This window comes from Buteo buteo, chromosome 25 (assembly GCF_964188355.1).
Source record: "Buteo buteo chromosome 25, bButBut1.hap1.1, whole genome shotgun sequence".
Classification (NCBI taxonomy): domain Eukaryota; kingdom Metazoa; phylum Chordata; class Aves; order Accipitriformes; family Accipitridae; genus Buteo; species Buteo buteo.
Window position 1 is genome coordinate 18,800,282 of NC_134195.1, and position 27,990 is coordinate 18,828,271.

Genomic DNA, 27,990 nt, shown 5'->3' on the forward strand with positions numbered 1-27,990 from the left:
TCTGGCAAGGCCACGATCTGCTGGCAAGGATCATCTACGGCAAGGTGGCTCAGGGAGATAAGGGCAGATGCACACATGCACGTATCTGAGTGTGGGAGCAGGGAGAGAGGAGACGGCAACAAATGGACCTCAAACACTATGGCAGAGAGCTGTACATCTGTGTGAGGAAACCTACGTGAGAAGAAATCTGAGTCAAAAAGGCTTGAGGAGTAGCTTGGCTGGGAGCCACGAAGGTGGGCAGGGGTGAACTAGGAGAGACTGAGACGAGACGAACGAGAAGCAGAGTCTGGAAGTGGAGGCCAGTGGGGAGGAAGAGGAAGGGGGAGTCTGGGAGGCAGTGTGGAAGTACATAAGGCTGTTTGTGCAGAAATTGTGCAGAAATTGCATGAGTACTTTTAACACCAGGTTGGAGGCAGGGACACAAGCACAGCTTTGTTCTTCTCTTTCCTCTGCTTTTTTTTTTTTTCCTTCCATTTTTTAAAGCATGGTAGTCCCTCGGAAGCAGCTTTGTTCTGCAAGTGTCCAGCACCATTTCCCTGTTCTTTATAAAAAAGGAACTTTAGTAACAGTTTTTGCAATTGACATTGCACCCATATGTTTTTGGAGCCTGTTTCTTAACCTAAGCAGGGGTAAGCTCTGAACAATTTCAGGAACTCTTCCTTAATTTCCTTACACTCTTTCTTTTCGATCAATTGGCTTCTCTTACTCCACCTTGTCTTAGCAGCAAGTTCACAGGTTTTTCCCACCACCCCCACTATAAAAAATACGTAAGTTTTGAATCAAAAGAAACTGAGTACTTGGTCCATCCTATCCCAGGGAGCAGTCACCCTCTCAGAATCTTGTTTTCTGGGCATCCCCTATCACCTTTTCCCTTCAGAAACCTTCTGGTAATACACTAGCAGCTCCCTGTTCTTTCCCGTGGCATTCCTGGTAGTTTCCAGCTTTGCTATCAGCCTCAGAGACTGGAATAAAGGAGGATTTAAACTTCTCTTCCCATTAGCACTGGACTAGGGTATGCTCAGTTGCCTCTCTCCGTTTAGAGTCATCCACCTCCTGAACAGCTTTTACAGAAAAGCAACTTCAGAAATTCTAAATAATCACAAATTAACTGGTCTTGCTACAAGGCTGGCTAAGCCCAGGCCTCCTGGCTCGATCACGGTCTCGTGTAAATCAGAAATGCAGAACTGGCATCAAAACTGTAACGGCCTGAGGGAGCATCTAATAGCATGGTGTGGAAAACTGCAGTACTCCCCCGACTGAAACCCCATCCCTTCCAAGCACCAGACAGCATAAAGTACACGGGCAAGAAAAATGCGAATTGATTTTGTTTGTTTCCACTATTTGCATCCTGTTTGAGACTCGAAGAATTTGAACATTGGAAAGATAAATCATACTCTAGGTAACTGAGTTTCTAGTCCGACACCCTATTTATTTCTAGTTTATTTTCTTGCAGGAAAGCTCAAAGAACAAGAGAGGAAAAGAAGCCCTGAGGGAGGTTATGATGTGTAAACAGCCATCTTGGGAGTACAGGGCGGTTCTTTCCCTAGTGAAGAAACGGGGTAAGGAATGGGAACTGTGGTGATGTCGAGGGGAAGCAGTAACGGAGAGAAGGCTAGCTGCTGTTCTCGGGGCGCACTTACTCCCCCCATCACAGAGATGTCAGCAAAGCCGGGTGACCTGCCAGGAGCTCACCCAGCCCAGGCTCCCCTAGCCCAGGGCAGGCGGCCGGAGGGACGTGTCCCCTCACGGCGGGCGCCCGCCCTTCCCGCCCGAAGGGACGTTTCCCCTCACCGCCGCTCCCTCCCTCCCGCAGCCGGTTCCCAGCCACCCGTCCCACCCGCCCTGCGTGACCGGCGCCAGCGGGGCGGGCACAGGAGGGAGCAGCCCGGTTCTGTCAGCGCCCGCCCGGAGAAGGGACAACGGGCGCTGCACCCCCGCCGCCTCCTCCTCTCCTTCCCGCCCGCCTCCGCCTGAGGAGCCGGGGAGGGGCGGAGCCGGGAGAGGGGCGGGGCAGGGGAAAGGGGCGTGGCCGGGCGCAGCACCTCCCCCCCACCCCCTCCCCGCGGGAGGGGGCGGGGGCTCCTCTCCTTTGCGCCATGATGAGCAAATGACCTCGCGGGGAATGAAATTTAAGTTCCACCGTGGGGAGAGAGTTCTCTGCTTCGAGCCCGACCCCACCAAAGCCAAAGTCCTCTATGATGCCAAGGTGACCCGACCGAGCCGACAACCCTGCCCTTAACCCGCCCGTCCCAGCCGCCGGGGCAGCGGCGAGACGCGCCGGGCGGGCAGGCGGGAGGGGAGAGAAGGGGAGGGGTGGGGAGAGAGAGAGAGGGGGAGCGCGCGGGGAGGGGGGGGGCGGAGCCCGGCTCGCGGCCGCAGCTGCCGTTAACGCTCGCGGGCGGCTCCGCCCGCAGCACTTGTTGCGGGAAACGGCCGCCGGTCTGAGGAGAGAGGGAGGGAGGGAGGGAGGGAGCGAGGAGGCGGCCGCCGCCGCCGCCCTGCCGTCACGGTGCTGGGAGACAAAGCGAGGCGGTGCCCATCCCCGCCAGGGCCTCCCCTCCCCGTCCTTGTGCCGCCGTCATCGCCCTCCCCCCGTCCCCGGGGGTGTGCGCGTAGCGGTTGTGCGGGAGCCCCTCGGCTTCCCTCAGGCGTCCCGCTGCCTGGTGACAAAGGGGCGGTGGAGCCCGGGCCGTCGGGGCCTTCCTCTCGCGTCAGGTAGATGAGCGAGGCCGCCGAGGGGCTCTGGGAAGTGTCGGACTCGGTTCCCGCCTTCCGTTCCCGGCTGAACGCCTGCAAAGTAATTCTGAAATCTTACTTTCATCCCTGTACTTTCGTAGAGTAGCTTGATTTATCCCCCTCCCTGCTCTCCCACCCTTACTGCCCGCCCTTGTGCCGTTCGGAAGGGTCGGAGCGGTACCGGAGGGCGCACAGAAACGGGACAGCAAGCAGCGAGTGGCGGGCCGTGGGTGTTGCAGCGAGAGGTGACCGGCTCTCCGGGGCCTGCCCTTAAGGAGGGCCTGCCCTTAAGGATAGCGATAGTAATCGTAGAGCTTGTAAATATAACACCGGTTTGGGTTATCAGCGGGACAGGAGAGAATTCTTCATTCCTAAGTCGTCTGTACCTAACTTGCAAACAGAGCTCTGTTTCTGTTTTGTTACAGAGAGGGGTGAAAAGGGAGGTATTGCAACTGGATTCCCGATCAAATTCATGCTTTTTGCTGCAAGGTTGCTAGTTGTGTAGATCAGTGTTTTTCAAACATCTTTGATCAGGAACTCTACCTTCCTGCAATATTTTGGGCTGCTCTCTTGTTTGTACGTGTATTCCTATGTTCTGACCGCCCCAACAGCTTTAATTGCCAGCCATGTGTGCAAAAACCTGAGTGCAAAAAATAACAGTGCCTTTTCTTCTTCACTTTCACATACCCCGAACTCCAGCATAACTGGCCTTGACTCCATCAATAGTTATTAAATTCTGGACTCTCAAGTTAAAACATTACTGTAGCCAGTTCTGCATTACTGTAGCTGGGTGCATCTGGAGATACATGGCCCAAGTGCAGGCAGAATGACTCCTTTGTTATTACTAGTCCTGATGCTCTTCTTAATGATCCACCTGACATGTCTTTTGAGATGCCAGCCCTTTCAGACTTGCCGGTTTTACATGTGTGAAAGAGAGGAATAAAACAAATGCTCAGATATTCACAAAGCCTTTTAATGTTTTGTGGCTATGATTCAGTGTTGTTCAAGAGAGCAGCGTTTCTGAGGTGTATATATATATATATATATAAAAAAACCTCTGTTGTCCCCTGGTTTGAGGGCATGCAGAGACAGCACACAGAAGAAAACGTTAGCAGTCCAGATGTATATCTGCATATCCGTATTGTGATACTGCATTGTTTTGCATCCCCCTTTGTCTGTCTTGAAAGCATGGGACATTTGAGGACAGGACAAAGATGGTTAGCAGTCCCCAACCTTAAAAGTGCTCAATAATAAAGCTAGTTTTTCTGACCATTTAGTATAATCCATATCTTCTTCCAATATTTACTAGCAAATTTATAAGTATATTTCATTTCTGTAAATAAACATTTTTTTTCTTTGTGCGTAAATTCCCTAAATACCGGAAAGCTCACTTTTTCTCAAGCTTTTTAATACATGCTATTCAATATTTGTTTCAGATTGTTGATATTGTTGTTGGAAAAGATGAGAAAGGCAGAAAGATTCCAGAATATCTGATCCATTTTAACGGTTGGAACAGAAGGTAAGAACCTGGGTGTGTGGTTTCATTTCTTCTATTTTATTTTGCAAAGAAAAGCATTGCACAGAATATCAAAGGAGTTTGACGTTTGCATGAGTATTTTTGGTTTTGTGAATGCCTTTAATATACTTGCTCACGTTGGTCTGTATCAATTAATTTCAGTGGATCAGTTTGATAGCCATGAGTTTAAACTTTATGAGGTATCTGTCTTTGGCATATATTTGTGGCTCCTAGGTTTCCGTTAATAAAAGGAGTTCATGCTATGTTAAATCTAGACCTGGACTGTCTGGTTATCAAGGCCAGTACATGAGTGCAGTCTCTTGTGATCTATAGCATGTGTCGGTGCTACAAACACTATTGCATGTTAAGTCAAGGTTTGAGAGGTTTTAGGTAGCAACGTGAGAGTTGAAGCCATGGGAATACAAAAGGATGCACAAATACCTTGTGATACAGGTATTGCTTCTGAATGACACTAAAAGAGTGCTTTTTAGATTTAATGTGTGTTAATTCATTAGTAATCATGAGTGGCATATATTTATAGCCGTTAATAATTTTCTTTTGACCTATCCTTAGCTGGGATAGATGGGCAGCTGAAGATCATGTTCTTCGTGATACAGACGAAAACCGCAGATTACAGCGTAAATTGGCACGGAAGGCTGTGGCTCGCATGTAAGAAATCCTTTTGGTCTCAAAATGAATGAGCGATTCATTTTCAGATTCAAACAGGTACATCCAGGTGTCTGCAAGTGAGCTTGGCCTTCAAGCTCATGCTGTAGATGGTACATATCTACTCAGTATAGTCAGTGCATTCTAGAGAGCTACTCTTCTCATACTAAGGTAGATACCTCCATATTGTTATTAAACAACACTCTAAATGACTTAACACTTAATAACCATGTTATTCTTAACTACTGCTGCGAAATGCCTGTCTATTGGATCTACATCTTCCCAAAGAAATGTACTTGAAAAATAACTTAGGAAAACCTGAAGTATTTTTCAGCCAAAGGCAATAATCTAATATTGGTTGGCCATGGCTTGAAGATCTGCTTGAGAACACGAATATGAGGTAATGTACAGACGTTAAGGTATCTACTCTCAAATAAGCATTGTCCAAATTATTTCAACATTAATTATTGAAAATAACTCAAACATATGTTTCCTGTGCATTTGCATGTAATTAGCTAGGATAAACAAATTAAATAATATTAGCCAAATCTCAGTGAACCATTTTATGTTCTGTAGGAGAAGAAAGGGAAGAAAGAAGAGACGTTGCAGGTTGCCTGGTGTTGACTCTGTATTAAAAAGCCTTCCTGCCGAAGAAAATGATGAGAGCAGTGAAAACTGTGAGCTTGTTTTCATTCTTTGGCAGCTGGCATGATGCCTTTAACTTTTTGAAGCTGGGGGTACAGAGCATGCTGTAACTTGCTATTAGGATGACACGAGAGTATCACAGTCCTGCTTGAAATATACGGAGGCAGTCTTATGAAGAGTGAGCACTATGTTTCATGCTAAGCATCTATTAAGTTATCTCCTTTCTTCTTGTGTTCCAGAGGCTTTTCCTTGTGTCACTTCCACTCAGCTATTCTGATCAGTGATTTCAGAGCTTAACGCTGCTTTGTTTAGTGTAGTATTACCAGGTGCGAGAAGCCCTTAGTTTTCTTTTTTTTGGTGTTAGAAAACAAGATGCTTTCCCTGCTAGTTTTTCTATATATTTTAGGGGGCAATAAGACTGTCTCTTTCCCCAGTCCGCCTGGTGCAAAGGTCTGTTTCTTGTCAGGTGACTGGCTGATTTCACTCTCAAGCCAGCTCTTTCATTTCATAGCATTTTTCTTTGTAGCTTGAAAACCAGCAGGAACACTGGCTGGTACTTAACTGATGTTCTGGTAACTGTTGCTGCACAGATCCAGACCTTCTGGTTGAATTATTAGTATGTTAATCTCCTGTTCAGAACTAAAGTCCAATAAAAATTGAAAAGACCTGTGAGTGTTCAGAAATGTAGGGAGCTTTTAAAAGTGAGTGTTTTTCGATTAGAGAGGATGCAAGAACACTTCCTGTAAACTTCTTAACATATTTAAAAAGTTTATAGTGTGCTGTAGATAATACTTGTGTGTTTAATTCAGTTAGAGTTATTCATCCTCATTAAATATAACAAGCTAGTTGTGAGTTGTTTTGTTTTGTTGGGTTTTGTTGGGTTTTGGGTCTTTTTTGCATTGAGGCCTGAAATTGGTCTTAACCTCTGCAATGTAATAATGTGACATAAATATGTGAAATCTCTTTTACACAGCTATAAGTAGTTCTTCTTCTGATGACAGTGATGAAGGAACAGATGAAGAAATAAAAAGTGAAGAAAGTGACATAGAAGAGAGGACAGAAATGGTATATTCATGAGCTCCTTAACTTAATAGAATTTAAACATCTGTATTTGAAATGCCAGAAAAATTGAAGTAGATGAAATACAGGCCACAGCTGGTTATTTAGATGGAATTAAAAGCATAATTTTCTTACTCCTGGTGCTCACTGTGGTTGAGTTTTTGAAAATTATAGGAGACATCATATTCTTGTAGAATTCTTTGATATTAATCTAAAAATACGCATTTGTTTCTTTTCTTCTCTTTCTACACGTAAGGCTTATGTGGAGAAAACTTGGCAACCTAGATTATCCAGATTTTTGGGTGCTGTAAAATTTTACTGGTCTATGCAGGTTGGACAAATCCTAATAGCAGCAGGATCTTTCTGGCTTTTGTATTTTATTGTGAAATGGGCATGTCAACTCTGTTCTTAAAATGTAGAAGACTAACTTCAAGAAAAAACAGTTATTTTCTCTACATTACTGAAAAGAAAGTACAGCGTGAAGAGTTGTTCTGAAGGTCTGCGAAATCTAACTACTACAGTGTGGGTGTTCTGAAGCAGCAAAACTGAACAAATTTCTGTTCATTCTTCTGTGTTAAATACTTAAGCGAATGCTAAATTAAAAAAAAAACTTTTAAAAAATGAATTCACAGATGACTTCAAAGCAGTATTGTTAAATTGCTTACAGTAAGGCTACTATTAAATATTTACTATAATTTTTTTTTTTGCATGACAAAACTTGATTGTTGAATTGTACCCTGCCTATTGAAGTTCTTTTTCACTAATGTTCTAAGCACAACCAATTTATATTGTTTCTTGCACTGATCTGTTGTAGAAAGAAGAACAAGACACTCACACAAAACGGGACATGGAAGAAAGAGCAATAAGCATAGAAATTCCTGAAGTCTTGAAAAAGAAGCTTGAGGAAGACTGTTACTATATTAATAGAAGAAAACGGGTATGAAGTGAAAGCTATGAAATGAATGTGCATGGGGGGGGTGGGGAGGGCATAAAAAGTAGTTCTTGTGTATAACAGCTCCTGTTTTTTTCAACTTTATTGCAAAGCTGAGCTTAGTATAAGGAAGAGTAAAAAGAGTGTTGGGAGCAGGATTCTCTATAGCTAAAACAGTGACTTGTCATTATATTTGAGAATGTAACATTTCAGTACACAATTGTGTTTTGGAGTGCAGATTGGTTTTTTGAAGCTGGAAATGTAGTAAGCTTGTTGACCTGACCATATTTTTGTTTCTCCAGATGTTTATAAAGGATTGATCAAAAAATGCAGTTTAAGGGTTCAAATTAATGACTCCTGAAATAACTTCATGCAATAGAGACTTACTAAACTAGTCAATACATTACAAGCTCCTGTTTTAGCTTGGTATACTTACTAATTGTTTTTGTAAGACATTGATTTGTTGTTTCTTTTTCAGCTAGTGAAGCTTCCTTGTCAGACAAATATAATAACCATCCTGGAGTCATATGTGAAACATTTTGCAATTAATGCTGCTTTTTCAGCCAATGAAAGATCTCGGCACCATCAGATGACTCCACACGCTAATATGAATCTTCATTATGTGCCACCAGAGAAGAAGTAAGTAATCTTTATTCCAGCTCTATTGTCACAAGAATAACAACCTTGGATTCTGTGTTCTGTTTCAAGGCTGTTCACTTCTGTGAACTTATACTGTGATGTATGTCTGTTTATGGGCCTTAAAATATTTGACAGATACCTCTAGTACAGTAACACTGACAATTTGTTTATCAGCGAGAGAGTCCCTGTTATCTGAAAAGTCATTATGCAAAAGCATCAATATCCCCTTTTCTAAATTAAGTTCTTGTGAATATTGTGACCTGTTTTGGAAGAATGTGTTGCAATTGTCTATGTGAAGAATTTTTTGAGCACTGAGAGAGTATCTGGTATGAGAATTCCTTAAATAAAACTGAACAGGTTCAAATTTTATAAAGGATAAAAAATTTTATATAAACACTTCTAGAGAACTCCAAGTGCAAGTGATTTTTTTTTTTTCTTTTTTTTTTTCTCCCCCCCCAATTGACATATCTTAAATCCTGGAGTCAATACGTAGGGAAACAATGTGTGTAGTAACACCAATCCTGTTTACTAAAATTGGTTGCATCTTAGCTGCTGTTTTCTCAGCTAGGCTGTATATTCTTCTACCATGCTACAAATGCAATGTGTTAACCCTGCGTGTTTGCAGTGTGGCTTTTTTTGGTTGGTTGTTTTTTTCTCTTATGCTAAAGATTCTCAATATTAGATGAGACTGATTCTTTACCTAGGTCTACACTGGGGTGAAATCTTGTATTTTATTGAAGAGAAATCTTGTCTTTTGTTACCATGTTCTATTTCAATAGTGCATAATTATGCTGTTCCTTGCAATATTTTGGTCTATGTGAGTGTCTTGGTTTATATTGATGTCATTCGTTATTTGACAGATTAATGATACTTCCTACTTTGTAATATAATCTCCCAAACAAGAAGTTAGATGAGACATCAGAAATACAAACAGAAGGTTGTATGCATATTATGATTTTTAAAGGTGTATGTATCTACATGACTTTCTCAGTAATGAAGGTGTTTTAATAAGGAATTTACGTATAATTTCAGTGATCCGTTAAGTAGGAGAGATTCAGCTGACAACTTTTTTGTATTGCCCTTACTGCACTAACACAGAAGGTAATTGACCTTCTTGGATGGGATAGAATTTCTGCACGTGGTGGTCCCCTGACCCATTTTATATATAGTGTTTTAAAAACAGAAAAAAAAAAAGCGTAGTTTTAGCAAGTGGTGTGGAATGGTCATAGGAGGTATGGAATTTCTAACGTGGGTCATTGTAGCAGAATCAAATTACTGTTAGCATACATATATATGCACTTGAGGCATGAGAGATGAATACCTTCATAGAGGTGAGAGGTGTTGGAGATGGGCTGGACTCAGTGTTCTTGGTTCTGCTTGTAATAGCACATCTACTCACCGCTTAGTACCGTGAGTCTTTTACACAAGCCCAAACCTGAAATTCCTAGTAGCCTCTAAATGTAGTGCTTTGGTTACCAGGAGCAGGCCATTGGAAACTGATCTCCAATGCAAATGTATCTGATTTTGTTGATTCACTGGATATCTCTTAAGCACAGCCTTAACCACATCTTATAGGCTATAGATCAAATTCTGCATATGCCTTTTAGACAGAGATTCAGTCTAGTAAGTACTTACTTTCTCTGGCAGGTGCTTCTCTTTTTGAGCCTAGTAAACTTGGAAAATACCAAAATAATGCTTCCATGAAAAACTAACTAACTTTATTTACTGTAAAGTAGATTTTATTAATCCAGTAAATAGTAATACAATGGAATAACTGTATGATTGTGTTTGACCTTTTTAAGCAGACTTTTAAAATTTGTATTCGTTTGAAGTTACCAACAGCAATCACTGTTTCTTTAAGTATGCTTTTAATCACTTATCATTACTTAGTGATGAAGTCAGCATATCATAGTTAAGATGTTGGTGATCTGTATTAAAAGGGAATTTCCTACAACTACACTGAAAAATTTTGACATGGAACTTTGAAATTCATAACGGTTTTGGGGTTTTTTTTCCCTCTAGTGTTGAGCTATGTAAAGAGATGGTAGATGGGCTGAGAATAACCTTTGACTTCACACTTCCATTAATTTTGCTCTATCCTTATGAACAAGCTCAATTTAAGAAGGTGACTTCATCAAAATTCTTTCTTCCCATCAAAGAAAACTCAACAAATACTAACAGGTAGGTTGGGTATACGGAGTCTAATACTGCTTATCTCCTGAGGAAAATGCAATAGAATGTGGTTATGTGTTCAGAATAGGATGATTTCTCACATACTTTGACTTAAAAAATTGTCTTGATAAAACGCTGAACTTTTCTGTGAATTGCTTGCCTGAATTCAGAATTCAGGTTCTGAATTTCTGTCTGGTTAACTTCAAAAGGGGGTTGTACTGACTGGTGTAGAGTTATGCTGCAACTTTGTGGGGAAAAAAATTTACATTGAAATGTAAATTTGTGTTCATTAACTTTTAAATTTGAAAATAAATCTGCTTCTGGAAAACAGTATTTAAAAGGAGGCCTCATCACTTTGGTAGTTATTGAGAGGAGACTGTCTCATTTGAGTAAGTATTTAACAAGATTATGGAGCTAGAAGGATCTCTTTTGGGAGAAGAGCCCTGATCTCTTCACTTCTGTAAAGCTGCCTTTATTTCCTAGAAATCAGGAGGAGCTTTCCCCAAGTCCTCCTCTGTTGAATCCACCAACGCCTCAGTCAACTGACAGCCAGCCTACAACAGGGGAGCCAGCCACGCCAAAAAGACGAAAAGCTGAACCTGAAATTCTGCAGTCGCTGAGACGTTCTACACGCCATAGCTCTAACTGCGACAGGTTATCGGAAAGCAGTGCTTCCCCGCAACCTAAACGACGGCATCTTGAGACCCCAGCTTCTATGCCAAAGCTCTTCTTGCACCTGGAAAAAAGTAGGTTTTGCTTTTTAAATTATTGCTCTAAACAAGATTTTAAGTCTTGTTCTTTTTTTTTTTTTTAATGTCATCTGGATGGTGAACTGAGTGATTGAAGTAGGAATTAATTACTTTTTGTATCAATTATTTATCTCTGAAGCTTATACTGAAGGGAGAAATACAAAGCAGTATTCTTAGTACTTTGGTACTGTATTTCTCAACAGAATTCAAGGAGCTGCTTTTCTGTGAGCCTGCTTTCGGATAACATTTATTGAATTCCAGTGTTTAAGACTTTAAACATTATAGCAGCAGGCCTTAGTTATGTTTAATGGCTTACAGTTCCATAAAACAGATAATAAAACTTATTGCTAATTTGTTTTGTTTTTTCTTCCCGTTTGAAGAAACCCCTGTCCATAGTGGATCATCTTCACCTATAACTTTGACTCCTAGCAAAGAGGGGAGTGCAGTTTTTACTGGCTTTGAAGGGAGAAGAAACAATGAATTGAATGAGGTAACAAATTTTTATGTTACTATCCTAGATTCAGTGATTAAGGGTTTCATTGACCTCAGAGTAGGGCTGTGTAAGAAAAGGTTTTGTTTGTATTACTTATTTCATCTTTGATTTTGAAGTTCTGCACAGACTAAATTATTTATGGTGCTATAAAGATTTTATAACCAACATTTTCATGTCTTGTGCTTAGGTTTTGTCCTGGAAATTGATGCCAGAGAATTATCCACCAAGTGATCAGCCACCCCCTCCCTCATATATCTATGGATCTCAACATTTGCTACGGATGTTTGGTAAGCTGATGCAAAATTCTGTGCTGAATCGAAATTGCTTTATTTGGGTTTTGTTTGGTGTTTTGTTTTTTTTGGGGGGTGGTTTTTTGTTGGGTTTTGGGGTTTTTTTTTGTTTTTTTTCTGTGACCATATCCATGTGATTTTCTGTTTGCTTTATCGCATTTAGTTTTATTCTTGGAGAAGTGTACGTATTAATTTGTTTAAAACTCTTAGGCTCTTCATAAATTGCTTATCTCTTACTGGCTCTGTAAGCCTTCATTTAACAAAAGTAAACAAGCATTACTTCCAGTGCGCTGTCAAACATCATTAAACCAAGCAGCATTCACTTTCTCAGCATGTTTCTTTTTAGTAAGGTTTTGAAAGATCACTGAGTAACTTGCAAAGAAAAGTGGAGGCTGCAGGGAGAAGAAATGTTTATATTCTGCTTTTCTGTGTAGTGGATAAAAGTAATTAGAAGTTGCTTGTAAAAGAACAGGTGTAAACATTATTTCTTTTATTTACAGTAAAGCTACCAGAAATACTGGGGAAGATGTGCTTTCCTGACAAAAACCTAAAGGCTTTAGTAAAACACTTCGAAATGTTTCTGAGGTAATGTGACACAATGTACCACAGCAGTGTTTGCATTGTTACATAGATCTAAGTGTCCTGGAATGACAAAGGGTTTTTAAAATAAGATGTTCATTTTCTAGAACTACAAGAATATGATAAAATTGATAAAAGATTTTAATAATAGCAAATTGAATAAGGATTAGTAGAAGATTTTTGATTCTGTAGTTCAAATTGAAGGGAACCTGAAATCCCTCCTTAAGGTTTTGATAAACACAGTGATAGAGAACTGAAGTGTAGAAGTTTGCTTGCTAGCATGTATAGAATGACAAGTGTGATTTGGTTAGGAAGCATGTTTTATGAAGAGATACAAACTCTGTATTGTTATTTTTGAGAGCATAATCTGAGAGTTTTGATGTTGCATCAATATTAGCAGGGGAAGAAACTTGTGATTTAGAACAATGTTTTTAATTATGGTAGTTTTTTTAAAGAAAAATCTGTTCTAACTGAGCTTTGAACAGAAAGATTTCTCTGTTATGCAATGCAGTGGCTTGTAGAGGTAGCCAAACTCTTTCTGGCCACACTGGCTCCACAGCTGGAGTCAGTATGGTCATATCTGCACCATGATCAGCTTTGTTTGTCAGGTACTGTAGTTAGTATCTCTGCATGACATTATACCGGTAACTAGATAGCTAGCGTGGAACTGTATTGTGCAGCATCAGTATAGTGGAAAATAAATTTGCCAAGGAAAACTTATAGGAGAAAATGTTGTAAATGGTAAACATCTGGAACAAATGTGGAACACCTAACTTAATTTTGGTCAAAGACTCTTAAGTAGCCATATACTGAAAAGTAACATAATGTGGCACTAGCATATCAAAAGTTCTGTTAGAGATCAGGGAGATGAAAGCTTTAAAATGCTTTTACTTTAATTGTTTACTGAAAGTAAAAGATGGCTCAAATGTCAAAGTTTCTACAATACAAAATTTTTCTCTTGAAGCATTTAAGTTTTACTGATTCCTTTTTACATCTCTATTTTGTCAGACCCTTATTAGTATTCAATATATCTCTAAGTTAAACAGGACAGCATTAGTGCTTATTGTTGAAAACCTATTTTTCCTTGAAGTGAATATTATTTAGGGTGCTTAACTTCACTGTGGGTCAAATCAGTTTTTATCAGACCTCTGCCTGTTCACATTCTGTGTTGGTCAGAGCAGGTCTCTGCTCTTAGCATCTTAAATGCAGTTTCTTCATACCCATTCTATGGATGAGCTGTGGTGGAGTAGAATAGAGGAAGGGAGGAAACACATCCCCCACCCCCAATACAAGTAGGGAGGTGATTAAACTGAAAGTTCTAGTGGTAGTATCTGTATGTCTTATTTTTTCATCTGCTCATCTCATTGAAGTGTATAGTCATCTATAAATAGAAATAAAAAAAATAAAAATTAGAAGATGTTTCCACATCAGCATTTTTAGGTCAGACAGAACTGTGCTTTTGAAGCAAATCTCTCGGTAGTTCCCACTTATGATGCTTTGTGTTGCATTGCAGAGTGCTCTGAGTACACAAGCTGGATTTCTTTTGGAAAACACTTAACCAGAAGTGTGGTCCAGTACTAGGGGGCATTCAGTCCTCAAGACCAGACTACAGCTAAACCAAAATGAGCCCCCCAAGGCAAGCATAGTGTGGATATCGCGTATCTGGTACAACAAAATGTTCGAGGGCTGTGTGTTTTTTCAAGTGCTTTCTAAGCCAGTGTCATGTATGTTTTGCTGATGCTGTTCTCAATGTTTCTTTTCTATGCTGAAATGGTTTCTGTGATTTTGTCAGAACTGGTCAAATTGAGAGCCTTCCTGAAAAAGCTTCCAAGTTACAGTTACTGCTGTAGGAAGCATTTGATCTTGGATAGCTTTGTCATAAATAGTTTTCCTAAGCTAGTTTCCTTACCAGATAGGCTACTGTGTATTCAAATAGGTAACATAGAAACCAATGCAAATTACCATATTTTTTTCACACCTATTCATGGGACTTTAGGACATGTTTCATTTGGGTATTTCTTTGTCCCATATGTCATTGAAAGTGGTCAAACAATTATATTTTCTAGAAACTTGTTCAGATTTGATTTTTATCACAGAAATACTTCTGCATTATCTGTTTCTCATCACAAGAGAAAACTTGAGGTTGAGGTGACATCTTGTACTAGTTCTTCAATTTTCACATTCTGTCTTTTCCTTTTTGGGAAGGAAAGGATTAATGGATGTTAATTAAAAATATTTACTATCAGTTCTGTTCTGGCTTACCTTTTGAAAGGTGAGAACTGTCCTACACAGTCTGTGTGCATTAGATGATAGCAGCCAGTTTACTTAAGACTGCCTAATTTCTTTTAGTGAGTTGCTCTTGAGTGACAAGCTGAAGTACTCTCCGTTTCTTTATTTTTCTAATAGCAGACAAGGGATTGAAGCTGTCTGTTCACATTAGTAAAACTTCCTGAATATTCTTTGAATTCTAGGTAGAGTAGCCCAAGCGCAAGTAGTTTATGTATTTTTAAATGAAACTTTCATGTGGTGCACAACTGATTTAGTTCTGGCATAGATACTGATTTAATTTTGTATTATGAGTTTATGGCTAAAATTTACAGTTTCATTTAACATTTGTACTATTAATCTCATGTGGGCTGAGAAACTGAGACTTATTTAATATAACACTTTGTCTAGAAGCTTGTTTTATTGAGTTTACTCAGTACTTGATAGATGCATTAAATTCACTTTGAAATGCTACATAGGTAATATTTTCCAGTCATGCCCTCAGATTGCTGCTAGACAAGACTGATCTCAGTTCCCCAGACAATTTACATTTTTAAGGGATGTATGAAATACATCTTTTGAGTTTCATATAAAGTAGAAGCTGCGCCCTTTGTGCTTAGTGTGGTTTTCTACAAGTGTATGTAATGGAAATTTCTTCATGCGGAACATGAAAGTTGATTTCTCAATTATAAAATTTGCAGAAGTAAAGAAAATTAGTTCCTCTAAGTACAAAACTCTTAGTCTTCACTTCAAATTATTTAGCTCTGAAATAATTCATAATACTTGCAGAAGAATAAGTCTGACACGGATGTTAGTGACAAACTCACCAGTTGGTTTCACTGAATTTCACTTACAATTTAAGTTTAGTCTTCAGGAGCAAGCAGTGGAAGCTAACACAGTAACTGGTACCTACTAACTGGTATTCTTACTAGCAAAAGACCCCAGATTAAATCTTCCTACCTGGTAATAGTTTTTGAGATAAAGTATTGCCTTTTAACTGAGTCCATTATTTCAGCCCTATTTTTAATTAAATGCTGTACGTGCTGTATTTTACAACTTCTCTGAATTGTGAGGTGCCTAGCATGCCTCCAGAGGCTGCTTAAGTGGTGAGAAATGATGGGCAAGAAGATGCCAGCTTTTGTGTTGCTGTTTCCATTTATTTGAATACAGCCTTGACTTGGAAAACTGTTTTGGAATCAGAGAGGTTACTTCTCAGGACTGTTGACCAATAGGAGATACTTAAAAATCAGGACAATATAACATGTCTGTTTTTAGAACTGCAAGACCCATCTTCACGGAGGTAATTTCAGTCAATGTCGTTTGCGTTTTAGGAAAAAAAGCAAACCAAAATGGTACAGCACTTCAGAAAGCCATAGGTATTTTGGCTTTCATGAAATACAGAAGAATGAGCAAGTGATGAAGTATTTCTAAAATAACGCTTCTAAAATTGCTAATACACTTTTCTAGATGAGGCCAATGTGTAGTATTCCAGATTATGGAAAACTACATTCTTAATGGTCAAAGACTTTAGTTTTGTTAAAAACCCACTGATACTTCAAACTCAGTATATACTGTAAGTTGTCTCTTTCATTTTAGATATCATTTTTTTCTTGATGCTTTACAACGTGCTTGTATTTATTGCACCACTCTGCTCCACAGGTAGAAAAGTATTTTGATACTGTTAAGTATTTTATGAGAAGGAAGCCAAATCAGAATGTGACCAAACTAAAGGCCTGTGATAATAAAATGTGTATATAGAAAGATGACAAGTTGTTTGAAGTATCCTTAAGAAATAGATCTCTGGTTTTGATAGCACAACGTTTTTTGAGTGTATTAATTTTATTATATGTAATTGCAGTGGTGAATTATGACCACTAGTCTGTGCTAATGTGCAGTTAATGAGAGGTTATTAGTGGCTTTCTGAGAATGAAAAAATGAAGCATTGCACATGGTGAATGGGATAGAGAACATCTTTATTTGGGTGAAGTTGCTTGTGACGGAGTTCCTGCTCATTGTGACTTTATTATAAAGTTGCAAGATGGCAACTGATTAAAAATCACTTTTTGGAAGATCACAAAGAATGCAATGCTAATACTGTTTCTTGTATTGATTAGGGCTTTTTTATTTGCCTCTCAATTTTGGGATTAACTGGTTACTTGACAAAAAGTACCTGTGCAGCATAGCAATTACGACATACTAGAAAACTTTATGGAATTGGAGCCTAAATGTGAGAAAATCAGGGTTCTGAGTGTCAATGGACAAATGTGGGTTTAGAGGCACAATAAGGTAAAGGAACCTTTTTTTTTTTTTTTTTAAAGTTTTGAAAGACTTTGAAATGAAGGAATTCTGCTTGCACAGTATAAACAGCCTTGGTTTAGGGTGTTATTACCATTGTATTTGGGCTTTGTTGTATTCATTGAATGGGTAGAAAGGTAACTGCCATTTTGGGTCCTCTCAACCTTTTGGCACCTTTATGTTGAAAGCTTCTTAGTGAATACCTGGTATTGTCCAGGTTCTTATTTTCAGTAGTCTTTTGTTGTCTGGTTGGTCTGCAGAATCTGCTGGTGCGTGCTTATTGTTCTTGACTAAGGTTTGATTGCTTTGCCAAAAATACTTCCTGAAACTGTACCATGCAGATTGCTTCTCTTCCTTCTACTTACCAAACCATCAGGTGCCTGGGTATTTGAAGGAGGAGCATATTCCTAATCATAATAGTAGAGGTTTGGATCATGCATCTAAAGTGAGAGGTTGCCCAAAATATTTTAAGTGTTAGGGTAGCTTTTTTAGAAGGCAGCTCTAGGAGTTGATTCTGGGATCTATGCTGGCCTTGCCAAAAGTAGGTCTTCATCCTCAAGACCAGCCAAGGACTCCTGTATTGAGCTCTTGTGGGACTGTTTTCCCAAAAAAGTCTACTAGAAGTTACCACATTTGGTTTTCACTCACTCGGCCTGATTACCTGGCATCTTCAGAGTTCTCTGCACTTGGTCTTTAAAGGCCAAGGAAGATGATCTTGGTTTCTGTATGTGGATGAGTGATGAGAGTCTGGTCAACCAAACAAGCCTGTTCGTTCCTTTGGCATGGTTCTTGAGACACTAGATATCAGAATAAACATCTGAAACTTTTCACTTCACTTGTTCTGTTGACCGCATTGGGGTTATGACGAACTTCCTATTGGTGAGCTTTTGCCCTGAACAGCCTTGCAGGTGGAGACGTGCCTATCAGTTGGAGGGGGTGGGGGGCAGGTGGTGGCATATGCTTTTGTGTGAAACTAAGCCTATTAGCTTTCAACTCCTGCATTTGAGTAGTAGTCTTGGAGAAGGAGATAGCTGCTTTATCTGCAAATGACATTTCTTTTGATGAGGTGACTCATAGAGTCAGAACCCATCACGCTCTTTAAGCAAATTCCTTTAGATAGATCCTTACAGTTGCCTTTCAAACAGCATCTAGCCCAGGCCACTGATCTCATCAAAGCATCTGCTTACCTGCTAGAGCTCAGAGCTGTAGTGAAAGTGTGTTAAGATGTCACCTTCCTGGAAACTTTTCATTTTAACTCTGTATTCTTATACCTTATGGCTGAGGTTGTCATTCTTAAAATTATTAAGGTTTTCCTTTCTTCATAATTTTCACACTTTTCAGGACATCCCGGAGTTTATTCATGTGATGGTAGCTGACATTTAGAAGAGTGGGTTTTTTTTTATGCAGAGACTGTTCAGGTAATAGGTTGTGTTGATGCTGCCAAGACAAGGACATTTTTGCTACCAGATGACGCTGTTAAAGCTCATATTAATTCAGTGACTCTGTTGAGAAATGTTCCTGACATATATATGTCAAGTGGCCTTTTAACGTGGATAATGATAGTTCTATGCCTCTTACTGGTAGATCTGCCTGTGTAACTCTCAGCCAGATGGTAGAATATTTATGAGGCTATTGCTTGGAGTCACCTGAGGTAAGCTTGCTTATGTGCTGCTACACCTGAAGATCAGAACATAGGAATTCTTCAAGCTAGGTTGCCCACATGTCTGTTTCCCTTGTCTCCATCCCCTCTAGTCCTTTCTGAAGTGTTGCTCTTCTAGGAACTTGTGGTGGAGAGGTAAATAGCTGCATTGTGTCCTGTTATGTGTATGTTCTGAGCAGGAGTGTAAAGTGTAAGTATTCTTTTTGTGGATGCTCATGATGAGAAAAAAGTGTGCAGTCTTACATCAGGATGCTTGTGTGGACTGCGCATCTCAAAACTCAGTTACTTGTAAGCAGTTTAATTGCATAAATGTATGCATATGAACTCTGTAAAAAATACAAAAATGAAAAAGGCAATAATGCAACAGGTGACTGAATTTATCAGATTTATAAGTTAGAAGTAATGAAACAGTTTCTGAATAGATAAATAGCAATGTGCTTTCTGATCTATAGCTGAACATTGACTCTGCTTGCTAAGTACAGCTCCCTCTATTTTTAAATCTTGGCTCTTGACTTGCAGGTGCCAGTGAAATTGGTCTTTGTGCTATTTCAGCTCTTCCAAGAGCAAAGCGTTAGTGAAATATCCAGTAGCTAAGAGTCTTATGAGACTCCTAATATTTCTGTGCCAGCTTTCTGCACTGCGATGTAGTTTGAATAGAAAGCAGCTTTAGAAGGGCCACTGCTCTTTGTATACAGATATACAAGGGATTGGGACAGAAACTGACCTTGTGTTCTTTTGCCTGTTGCCTCCTGCTTCTTTGCTGAAAGTAATTTGTATCTGCTAGCTCTGGGGTATTTTGCTTTTCACAGGTCTTACATTAAGAACAGAGAGATGTACATTTGATGGCATGCATTCTGCCTGCATTTTTTATTTTTTTTTTTAGTTGTAGCTGTGCCACAAGCATCTCCGCTAAAATTTCTCATCTTCACCAGCTGTCACTTCAGCTTGAACCAAACTGGCATTTATGACTGATGATCTGAAGCAAAAGTCAGGAAATTTGTAAGAGAAAATGAACCTGTTTCCCATTACTTGCCCTTAAAATTCTTGGAACTGTCAGCTACCCAATGTCCTCTACAGGTTCCTTTGTTTTATTGATGTTCTTTTAAAACATACTGCCTGGTATGATTTAGCACTTGGTACTGTGTTTTACAGAATGTTAGCCAGCAACACTAAGAATTTGCTTGGCCCCTGTAGTTTTTACTCCCTGTTTATCTCTTGAAGTCATTAACGCATGTTAATGAAGAATTGTTAATTAAATTCCATTTGTGGCTCATCTTAAACTTGTACAATCTAAGTATGTTAAAAGCTAGACTCAAGTCTGTTAAGTCTTAGGCCTTATCACACTCAGCTTCACACCAACCACACGTACCCCAGAAAGTGATTTGTCGCTAACTACAGAGGTCACAGCAGTTGGTGACTCAGGTATTTATTAGCTTCTAAGTTGCTATAATTTTAGTACTGTTTTGTGGTGCTTGTCCTAGAGTAGTGTGTGTGTGTAGTGCAAATGAACGACATGTTTCAGTGAGGATTAGAAGGATCTGAGTGTGTGAATTGGTTTTGTGTTTCTTTGGATTATTTTCTAAGGGGTATCTCTATCTCATGAAAAAAGGCATTTTATAAAGTATTAGAGCAATTTATGGCCTGGTAAGCCTGGAAAAGTAGGTCAATGATTTTAATGACAAGGGCTAGAAAATCACTAAGTAGTGGCGTTCAAACAGTGTGTTAATCAAATATTGGTGGTTTTAATTTAGATTTGTCCTGGTTTTTTAGTTCAAGAAAAGAATAAAACTATTTTTTTCTGGTTCATTCTTTTGCCAAAGTTTTAACTAATTTGGATTTACTGCTTAGCTGTTTGCATTGATTGTGACTGTCTTTTGTTCTTTCAGGGGAAAATATTTCACTGCTGTTTTTATTTCTTGCCTTTATTTCTGTGAATAGGAAATTGGTATAATGCAACTAACATAGTGTAATATTAAAAACAATTTTTTTCCTTTAGCAAAATAGTTTTCATAGCAGCTTTATTAAAATTATCTCTCAACCTTAATTATGTAATCTTTCTTGCTTTGTGCTATTTAATAAAATTGGAAGCTGCTGTTGGACCCAATGAGAAACTAGCACAGTATGAATACTTCTAAGTAAAAAGTATGCTAAGGTATTTAATGCACTTAGGATTGTGTGAATGAAGACTGTGTGGAACTTTAAATTTACTTAGTTCTTACACACTTATTATGATAGCTTATGTGGTGTCATTCTGTGGCAGAGCCAGTTGGATCCTTGCTTTAAATACAAGAGAGATCTTTCTCTCTTTTGGCAGTACCTGCACAGCTGAATATTGCCAGAAATTATGTGCTTGATTAGACGCTGTTACTGGTCATGTAACAGAGCCTTTTCTGCTCAATTCCTTAGGTAATGTTTAAAAACAAAAACAAGCTGCTGATTCATCTTCTGGATATGTATTGGTTGTTCAGCCAGTTCACTTGGGTGTCTTAAACCTGAAATGTTTTACATCAGAAACCACCCTAGATCCCTCTGTACTGTTAATTGCAGAACTCCTATGAAATAAGCAAGTACGGAGGAAGTTGACAAAGTGCCTTCTAAATAAGTGGTGACACATTGAAGCATTGATTTCTTCTAAAAAAGCTTGCATTTCTCGCTGCTTTTCCTAGAATTAGTAGGATGTAACGAGTTGTTCCTCCAGTTTAGCACTTGTTTGATGCCTAAGTATGTGGCGGTGGGGAAATCAACTTTTTTTCATTTATATGTGGCTTTTTGCTGTAACCTTTTTGTATGAGCTCTCAGCAATTAATATATTCCTGGTTAAATTCAGATTGCCTTACACAGAGAATCTTGGCAATGTTGTTCGATGCTTTGGCTCTCAAGATCAAAGGACATGCCTAGTTCAGGCAGTGTAGCTGTGAGTAAGGTTGGATAAACTTTGTGGTTTTATTGTATTCACCTGTACATTTTTTTTATTAGTTTGGACTTTCTGTGTCCAGAGTATTGGTTGTGCAAAACTGGTATTTTTAGCTTCCAATAGGGAAGTCATCTCCCTAGCCAGTGGTTCTTGAGAGAAACCAGATTCTGCAAATGACACTGGTGTTGTTTCTGTTGCTTCCTACTCTAACTCAGAGAACCTGTAGCTAACATTTTGCCATGTTTATTGATGCTGATCTTTAATATCCAGGTATTTTTGAAGGTCTGTGTTTTTTTCTGAAGTACAGCTTGATTGTGTACTTCAGGGTTTAAGAACTGTTTTGCCCTTTTGCCCCCATTTGTATACCTGGTATCTTTGTATGCAAAGGAAAGAGCAGAGAGCTTATAGTCATTTTAGCTGTTTGTTACTGGTGTTAGTAGCAGCACTGTTTATTTTCATTTTCGGTCCTAAACCAAAGAAGGAGTTGCATGTTAGCAGAGCAGGAAGACATGATAAAATACTGGTTTTGCAAAAGATGCGTATTTATCATTGAGAGCCATATTTAAATCAGACACTCATGGCGGGTGGAGACCCTAAATGCACAGGCACATGAAAGAACAAATCATAGCTTTACTTACCTTAAAAGATATAGTTTGACTTAATGGTTACTGGCCACTTGTATAAGATACTGACATAGTGGTAACTGAAAATCCTGGTTTTGACATAAATGAAAAGAGTATGCTGAGGAGGTGACTGACAGAAGTTGCAGAAAGATCTCTTTGCTTTTTGTTTTCTTCTGTGATAGTACTTTGCATTCTTTTCTGAGTGTAGCTTCAACTTTTGGATTTTTTTTTTTTTTTACTGAGCTGGAGCAAATTTTTTCTAATGCTATTGGGATTTGAGAATGATAGGGGAGGGCTGTTTCTCACTATGTAAAACTTGTAAAAATAGGGCAAGTCTTTTGTATGCCAAATTTCAAAGTATAATAATTCTTAATTCTCAGGCTGTGGTTTTGCTGAGCTTAAAAATTAATTTGAAAATAGCTTTTCTCTTAAATGTTTCATGTTCTGTTCTTTTTTTGGTGTGCTTTCTTCTCAGGTTTTTAGCGGAATACCATGATGATTTCTTCCCAGAATCTGCTTATGTAGCTGCATGTGAAGCCTACTACAGTACTAAAAATCCTCGGGCAATCTACTGAAGCTCTTAATAAAGACTAAATCCTACTATATGTAGCCCATGACAATGCTATTTTGCCACGTGGCTACAAGATGAATATGAAAAAGGAATTAAAGCAACTTCTGGAGTTGAAAAAATAGGGAAATATCTTCTGCGATAGTTGGATTACTTAGAAATGGAGAACTTTTCAGATACATGTATAGACTGCGTTGTGAGTTGCTTAGAGGATTGAATATAACTCTGACTTCAGATGAATGAAGAAGCCTTGTTCTGACTTCTAATGCATAGGACTGCATAGGACAATTAAAGAGGAAAGGAGGCAAAAGCAGATGCATTAGCAACAGGACATTTTCATGAAGATAGATCATCATGCTGTGTTTCATTTTAGCTCAACCTCTCCAGCCTGAGAAATAAGACTTGACTACACAGTTACATGAAGAAAATGCATAACTGGTATCTTATGGATTTTTTTCCTCACAAATTGCACTTCATTTTGTGGAACTGTCATGATAGAAAAGATTGCTTAATGTAAAGATGGTTTTGCTGTTTGGCTAGCATGACATCTGCCTCAAGAATGACTTTGTTGCTTGAATGAAAGATGTGTTGCTTACTTTGCATTTTGCAAAGGTGTATATAGCTCTTTTCATGGTAAGGCTGCCAGAGTTCCAAGGAGAGCGTACATTGCCAGTGATTCAACATTTACATGGCAGTAAATTATTTCCAGAGCCATTATGAAAGAACTGATTTTCTACAAGTGGAGAAGTCAATAAAGTGATGGCAGTTTAACTGGCAAACACTTCTTAATAAAGTTCACAGTGGCTGCTGTGTAAATGTGTGATTTTGACTGTCTAAAATGTCTTGTTTGTGCTTGATTAGTATTTCTGAGATTGCTAAATGTGCATATAATGAGAGATGGGAGCACTGACAACATAGGGAGAGAAGCCCTTTCAGTATCATTGGGTTTTCTTCTACAAACTTGAAGAATGTCTGTTTAGACAGTTTTAAATGCTTTAGCTCTGGAAATAGGAATTCAGTGAGAATGGAGTTCCTAGAAATCTGACAACACACTCAGTAATTGAAATAGAATTCTTGTCTTGATTGTCATCAGAACCTTGTCTATGACTTAGAACTCTGGCCTTCAGAATCCTCTGCTATGTCAAGACAGACACAGATTTTAAAAGCACTGGGAGAAAAGTAGGACTCAAGGCTCACAGACTACTGCATTAATCACTCTCTAATCCTTCCTAGTTCAGAAAACTTCCATTAGAACACTTGCCTGTAATGCAAAACTCAACACATTCCTCCCAGATCTGCAGAAACCTGTAGTTAGCAGGAATCATCTTTCAAATGTAAATGGCAAGTTTAGTCGAAGAGGTCAAAGGAAATCTGAAATGTGCTGTTGGCATTCATTGTCACTTTTCAGAATGTGCTGGTGTGTTAAAGCTTTTGAACTGAAAAGGTAAGGGTTACCTTGCTTTTAGCAATTCAGGTTCTGCTTTTTGGAAAAGCTGCTGTAAAGAGTCTGTTAAACTTCATGGTTGTTAATCTAGTTAACGTTTGGCATGGATGCATGCAGATTTGGTGATCGTTATTTCTAAAGATTACCTTTCAGTAGTACTACTCTTTTTAAATGCATTTCTGTTGTACCAAAAAAAACCATTTGTAAGCTTTAGTCTTTTTCAAATTACAGAAGTTTTGAATCTCTAGCAGAATCCAAGTACCTCAAAATCTACTTTGCAAACATGTCTAGGCTTAGACCCTGTTTTTCTAAAAAGACAGTTCAACAAAATACTAATGACTACCTAATGAGATTAATCTTGGAATACTGCCTGAAACTCCATCCTTAATCCTGTCTATTGCAGGAATGTTAGAGTGTGTATAATATGGCAAATCTAGTTTTGTTCCACTGTTGGTACCTGTGAGTATAAGGGGAGTTATGAACAGCATTTAAAGCTTACTATGTGACTGTGTTAAACTGTTAAGATGACCATTTCTGCAGGGGTTGTTGATACTGTCGGTATTGTCTTGTTGATACCTTGTGATGATTCTCAAAAGATGGGGCATGGGGGGAGGAATTCTGAAGGTCCAGTTAGTGTAATCTTTATGTGAACAAACTTTTTTGTAAAATTCTCTTGAAGCTGCTATTGGATATAATATTACAAACTATCTTGCTCTCATAACAGATAAAAACCTGTTCTCAAAAGTAGCACCCTTTTGCACTTTTTGACACTTCTAATTGACATGACTTCCCCGGACATTATCTCTTTGAATTTAAAAAGTTTAGGTTTATATATTCAATTACAGTAATGCGCATCTTTGGCATCTACTGTCACTCTTCTTTTACTGCTTTCCTATTTTTAGACCTGATTTTTTTTTTTTAAAGCTGAAGCAGTGCAAGAGACTTGCCAAAACTTGGACCAGGTTGTGTAAGAGAGTAGTTCTTACTAGTCTTAAAATATATAGAGACTTAACAGTGTGGCCCCCCAAATTCACTTTGAATAGAATATTCAAGGGCTCATGTGGCTAGGGAAAGCTTAATAGCATAGTCATACTGTTGGTGTGAATCTGTAACTCTTTGAATGTCCTTGAACGATTAGATTTTTTTGATGGGATTCACATCTATCTGAACTGATGAAAGAGGTTTCTGCATTTGGCTGTTTGTCATTCATTGGTCGCTGTTTGCAGAGCTACTCATATCAATGGTTTCTAACCTGATTCAGTCAAAACAGCTTAGGTTAGCTGAAGAAACGTGAAAAAACTGACTGAAGCGGGGTAGGGAGCGTTCACATGAGCAAGTCTGCCAGGAGACATCACAGACAGCCTTCTGCAGAGGAGGAGCAGAGCTCAGAAAGCAGGTTAATGGGCTGTAATAGTTTACGCTGGCATAGCTGTTTGCATAACTCACCTGTGCTCCGCTTCCAAATTAAGGAGGTTTTGTGTATTTAAGGAAACTATACCAGTGTAATGATATTGCATACTTAAACTGGTAAATCTGTCCGCTGAAGGCAAGTCCTTGCACTTGCCTTCAAGAGTAGGCTGCTCCAAAGTGAGGTGTGGTGTAGGGTTTTGAATATGACCATTCTTGGGAGAAGGCAGAGGAGAACCGTCACAGATAGGATTAGAAGCAGGTAATGCAGCTCATGTGGCACGTCAAGCGTGCTGCTGTGCAAGTACCCGAGATGCTCAGCCTGCACAAATATGCCTGATTTCGGTACCTGCTCTATCAGCATGAAGGTACTGGAGTAACCTGAGACTGTGCCACAGAAGTATGAAACTATGTAAAGTGCTTTACGTAGATTGTAAAGATTACTGAAAAAGAATATATTAACAGAATGTAACTTTAATATTCTTCAGTTTTTATTCCTAATTTTAGGCTTTACTTTGTACCTATTGTGCTTAAAAAACCCCCATACTGTTCTTTCATGTGCACTATCTAGAGTTGTTGCGTTGCCTTTCATTTTGCTACTGCGTTGCTATGTTTTTCAATCTCCATTTCAAGCTCCTGTTTGAAAGCTCAGGCTTTCACGTGCTATCCTCTTCTGCTGAGATGACTGAGGCAGATGTGACCAAGTCCTAATTTAAAGTATGTTCCATGTCCCATTCTGAAAGCAAAGGTGCGCAGATATTAGGGTTTCACTTGGCATTTGGTGTGGGCTAACAACGTGTGTGTGGTCAGCTGTTGTGTCTGAAATGTTTAGTGGGAACTTGTCAAACAGTAGTGCAGGATGAACTTGCTCTGGATTATGCTGAGAGAGGAATGTCTGCAGTCAAAGAGGGAATAAAAAGCTGATTGGAAATAAAAAGCTGTTACTGCTTTTCATGTTTGCATCATAAAAAGTGTTATCAGGACATTTGGGAAATACACTGCGGAGATTGTTATTGGAGTTAAAATACATATGTATATATTAAATCCTTCATTTCTTGAAAATTACACATTTTCCCCTCTGGAGTCTTAAGCGTGTTTCCCATAAGCATGTATACTGGGGTGGAAATAAGCTTTTCAGGGCAGGGGGGAAGGAAGCAACGGGTATTATCCTTACCCGAGTCTCAAGTCAGGTCTTTGTTCTGGTAGTTAGCTGTACAAAAGCACAATGTTGACAGCTCCTGGACAGACAGCCACATCTTAACTTCTGGCCTGGTGCATGTTTGATTGCTTTTAACTTCTTGACCTATTAACAGGGCTGGAAAACAAGTTTGCACTTCAGGACACACAAACTCTACTCTCTAAAATCAAGAAGAAAATGCCAAATAAATGCAATGTAAGCATACTTTGCCAAATGCATCAAGAAATACATTTTTGTCCTGTGTACTGTAGAATCTCCTTTGTGATATAAGGTGATAGCATTTAATTGCATTAACAAGTCAAGTTACCTATTTATTTTTCTATGTAAATACATCTCAGTGTAGTGAGGTTCCCTGGAACAACAGGTCTAGATGGTATGTTGCTTTCATAATGCGTTTGACCATTGTCAGTACAACATGGATGTGTTTACATAGTCAATTTATTCACTTGCTTATTAAACAATGAATTTGGCGGGATTGTCAGTTTTTTGTATAGCTGCATCATTTTGCTGTATGAAATTAGTGAATACAGGTACTAGATTTCTGCAGTCAGAGGTACTGATGCAGTGTTTCTGCCTCAATTTTTGGTGGTTTTTACTTCAATTCAACTCCCCCCCCCCCCCCCAACTCCCAAAACAAAGTCTGGAATACATATTGCCTTGGGGAAGCGCTATCAGCAGTGACTGAGTGGCAGATGTAGATGCTTACTAAGATCTAACTCAATGCATCCTCCCTATTGCATGCATTATGTATTTTTCCCTTCTAATTCATATAGCAGATGACTTTTTTGCATTAAGGCTAAGGATTGTAGCAAGCTGAATAAAATCAGTGAAGTATAAACATGAGCTCACAGATGAAAAGGAGAAATCTGTTTAAAAAAAAAAAAAAGGCAAAAAAGTGCATGTACCTCTTGCGTGTCAGTTGGGAGTGGTCGCTCTCATTATGTGAAGTGAACAAACCTGTGGGATGCAAATTGATAAATCCTGGCACTAATACAGACCTTTAAAAGTGTCTGCTAAGAAATGGAGCAATTTCTCTCCTGTTTTGTTGCTAGAAATCGTGGAAGGTTTTAACTGAGAGTGACTTTTTCTCTTACCAATGCAAGACACTGGATCTACTGCTCGGGGAAAGAAATCCAGGTAT

The 27,990-nt window shown here is 39.1% G+C and overlaps 1 protein-coding gene across 6 annotated transcripts; it reads left to right on the plus strand.

The window, feature by feature from the left end:
* On the plus strand, window positions 1–27,409 carry MSL3 (MSL complex subunit 3). Of its 6 annotated transcripts, none has more exons than XM_075057683.1 (14): window positions 1–233; window positions 1,454–1,559; window positions 4,173–4,255; window positions 4,826–4,921; window positions 5,495–5,595; window positions 6,537–6,628; window positions 7,437–7,559; window positions 8,032–8,192; window positions 10,215–10,373; window positions 10,848–11,110; window positions 11,494–11,603; window positions 11,794–11,893; window positions 12,397–12,481; window positions 22,708–27,409. In XM_075057683.1, coding segments are annotated over exons 4-14 (1,296 nt in total). In that variant the 5' UTR covers window positions 1–233; window positions 1,454–1,559; window positions 4,173–4,255; window positions 4,826–4,919; the 3' UTR covers window positions 22,808–27,409. The 6 variants fall into 6 exon arrangements, 4 of the variants coding, with proteins under 4 accessions (XP_074913784.1, XP_074913781.1, XP_074913782.1 ...); XR_012654427.1 differs by lacking the exons at window positions 1–233; window positions 1,454–1,559 and adding exons at window positions 2,043–2,206; window positions 13,989–14,111 and having other exon boundaries at window positions 22,708–27,406; XR_012654426.1 differs by lacking the exons at window positions 1–233; window positions 1,454–1,559 and adding exons at window positions 2,043–2,206; window positions 13,989–14,140 and having other exon boundaries at window positions 22,708–22,798.
* Window positions 27,410–27,990: the final 581 nt, after the last annotated feature.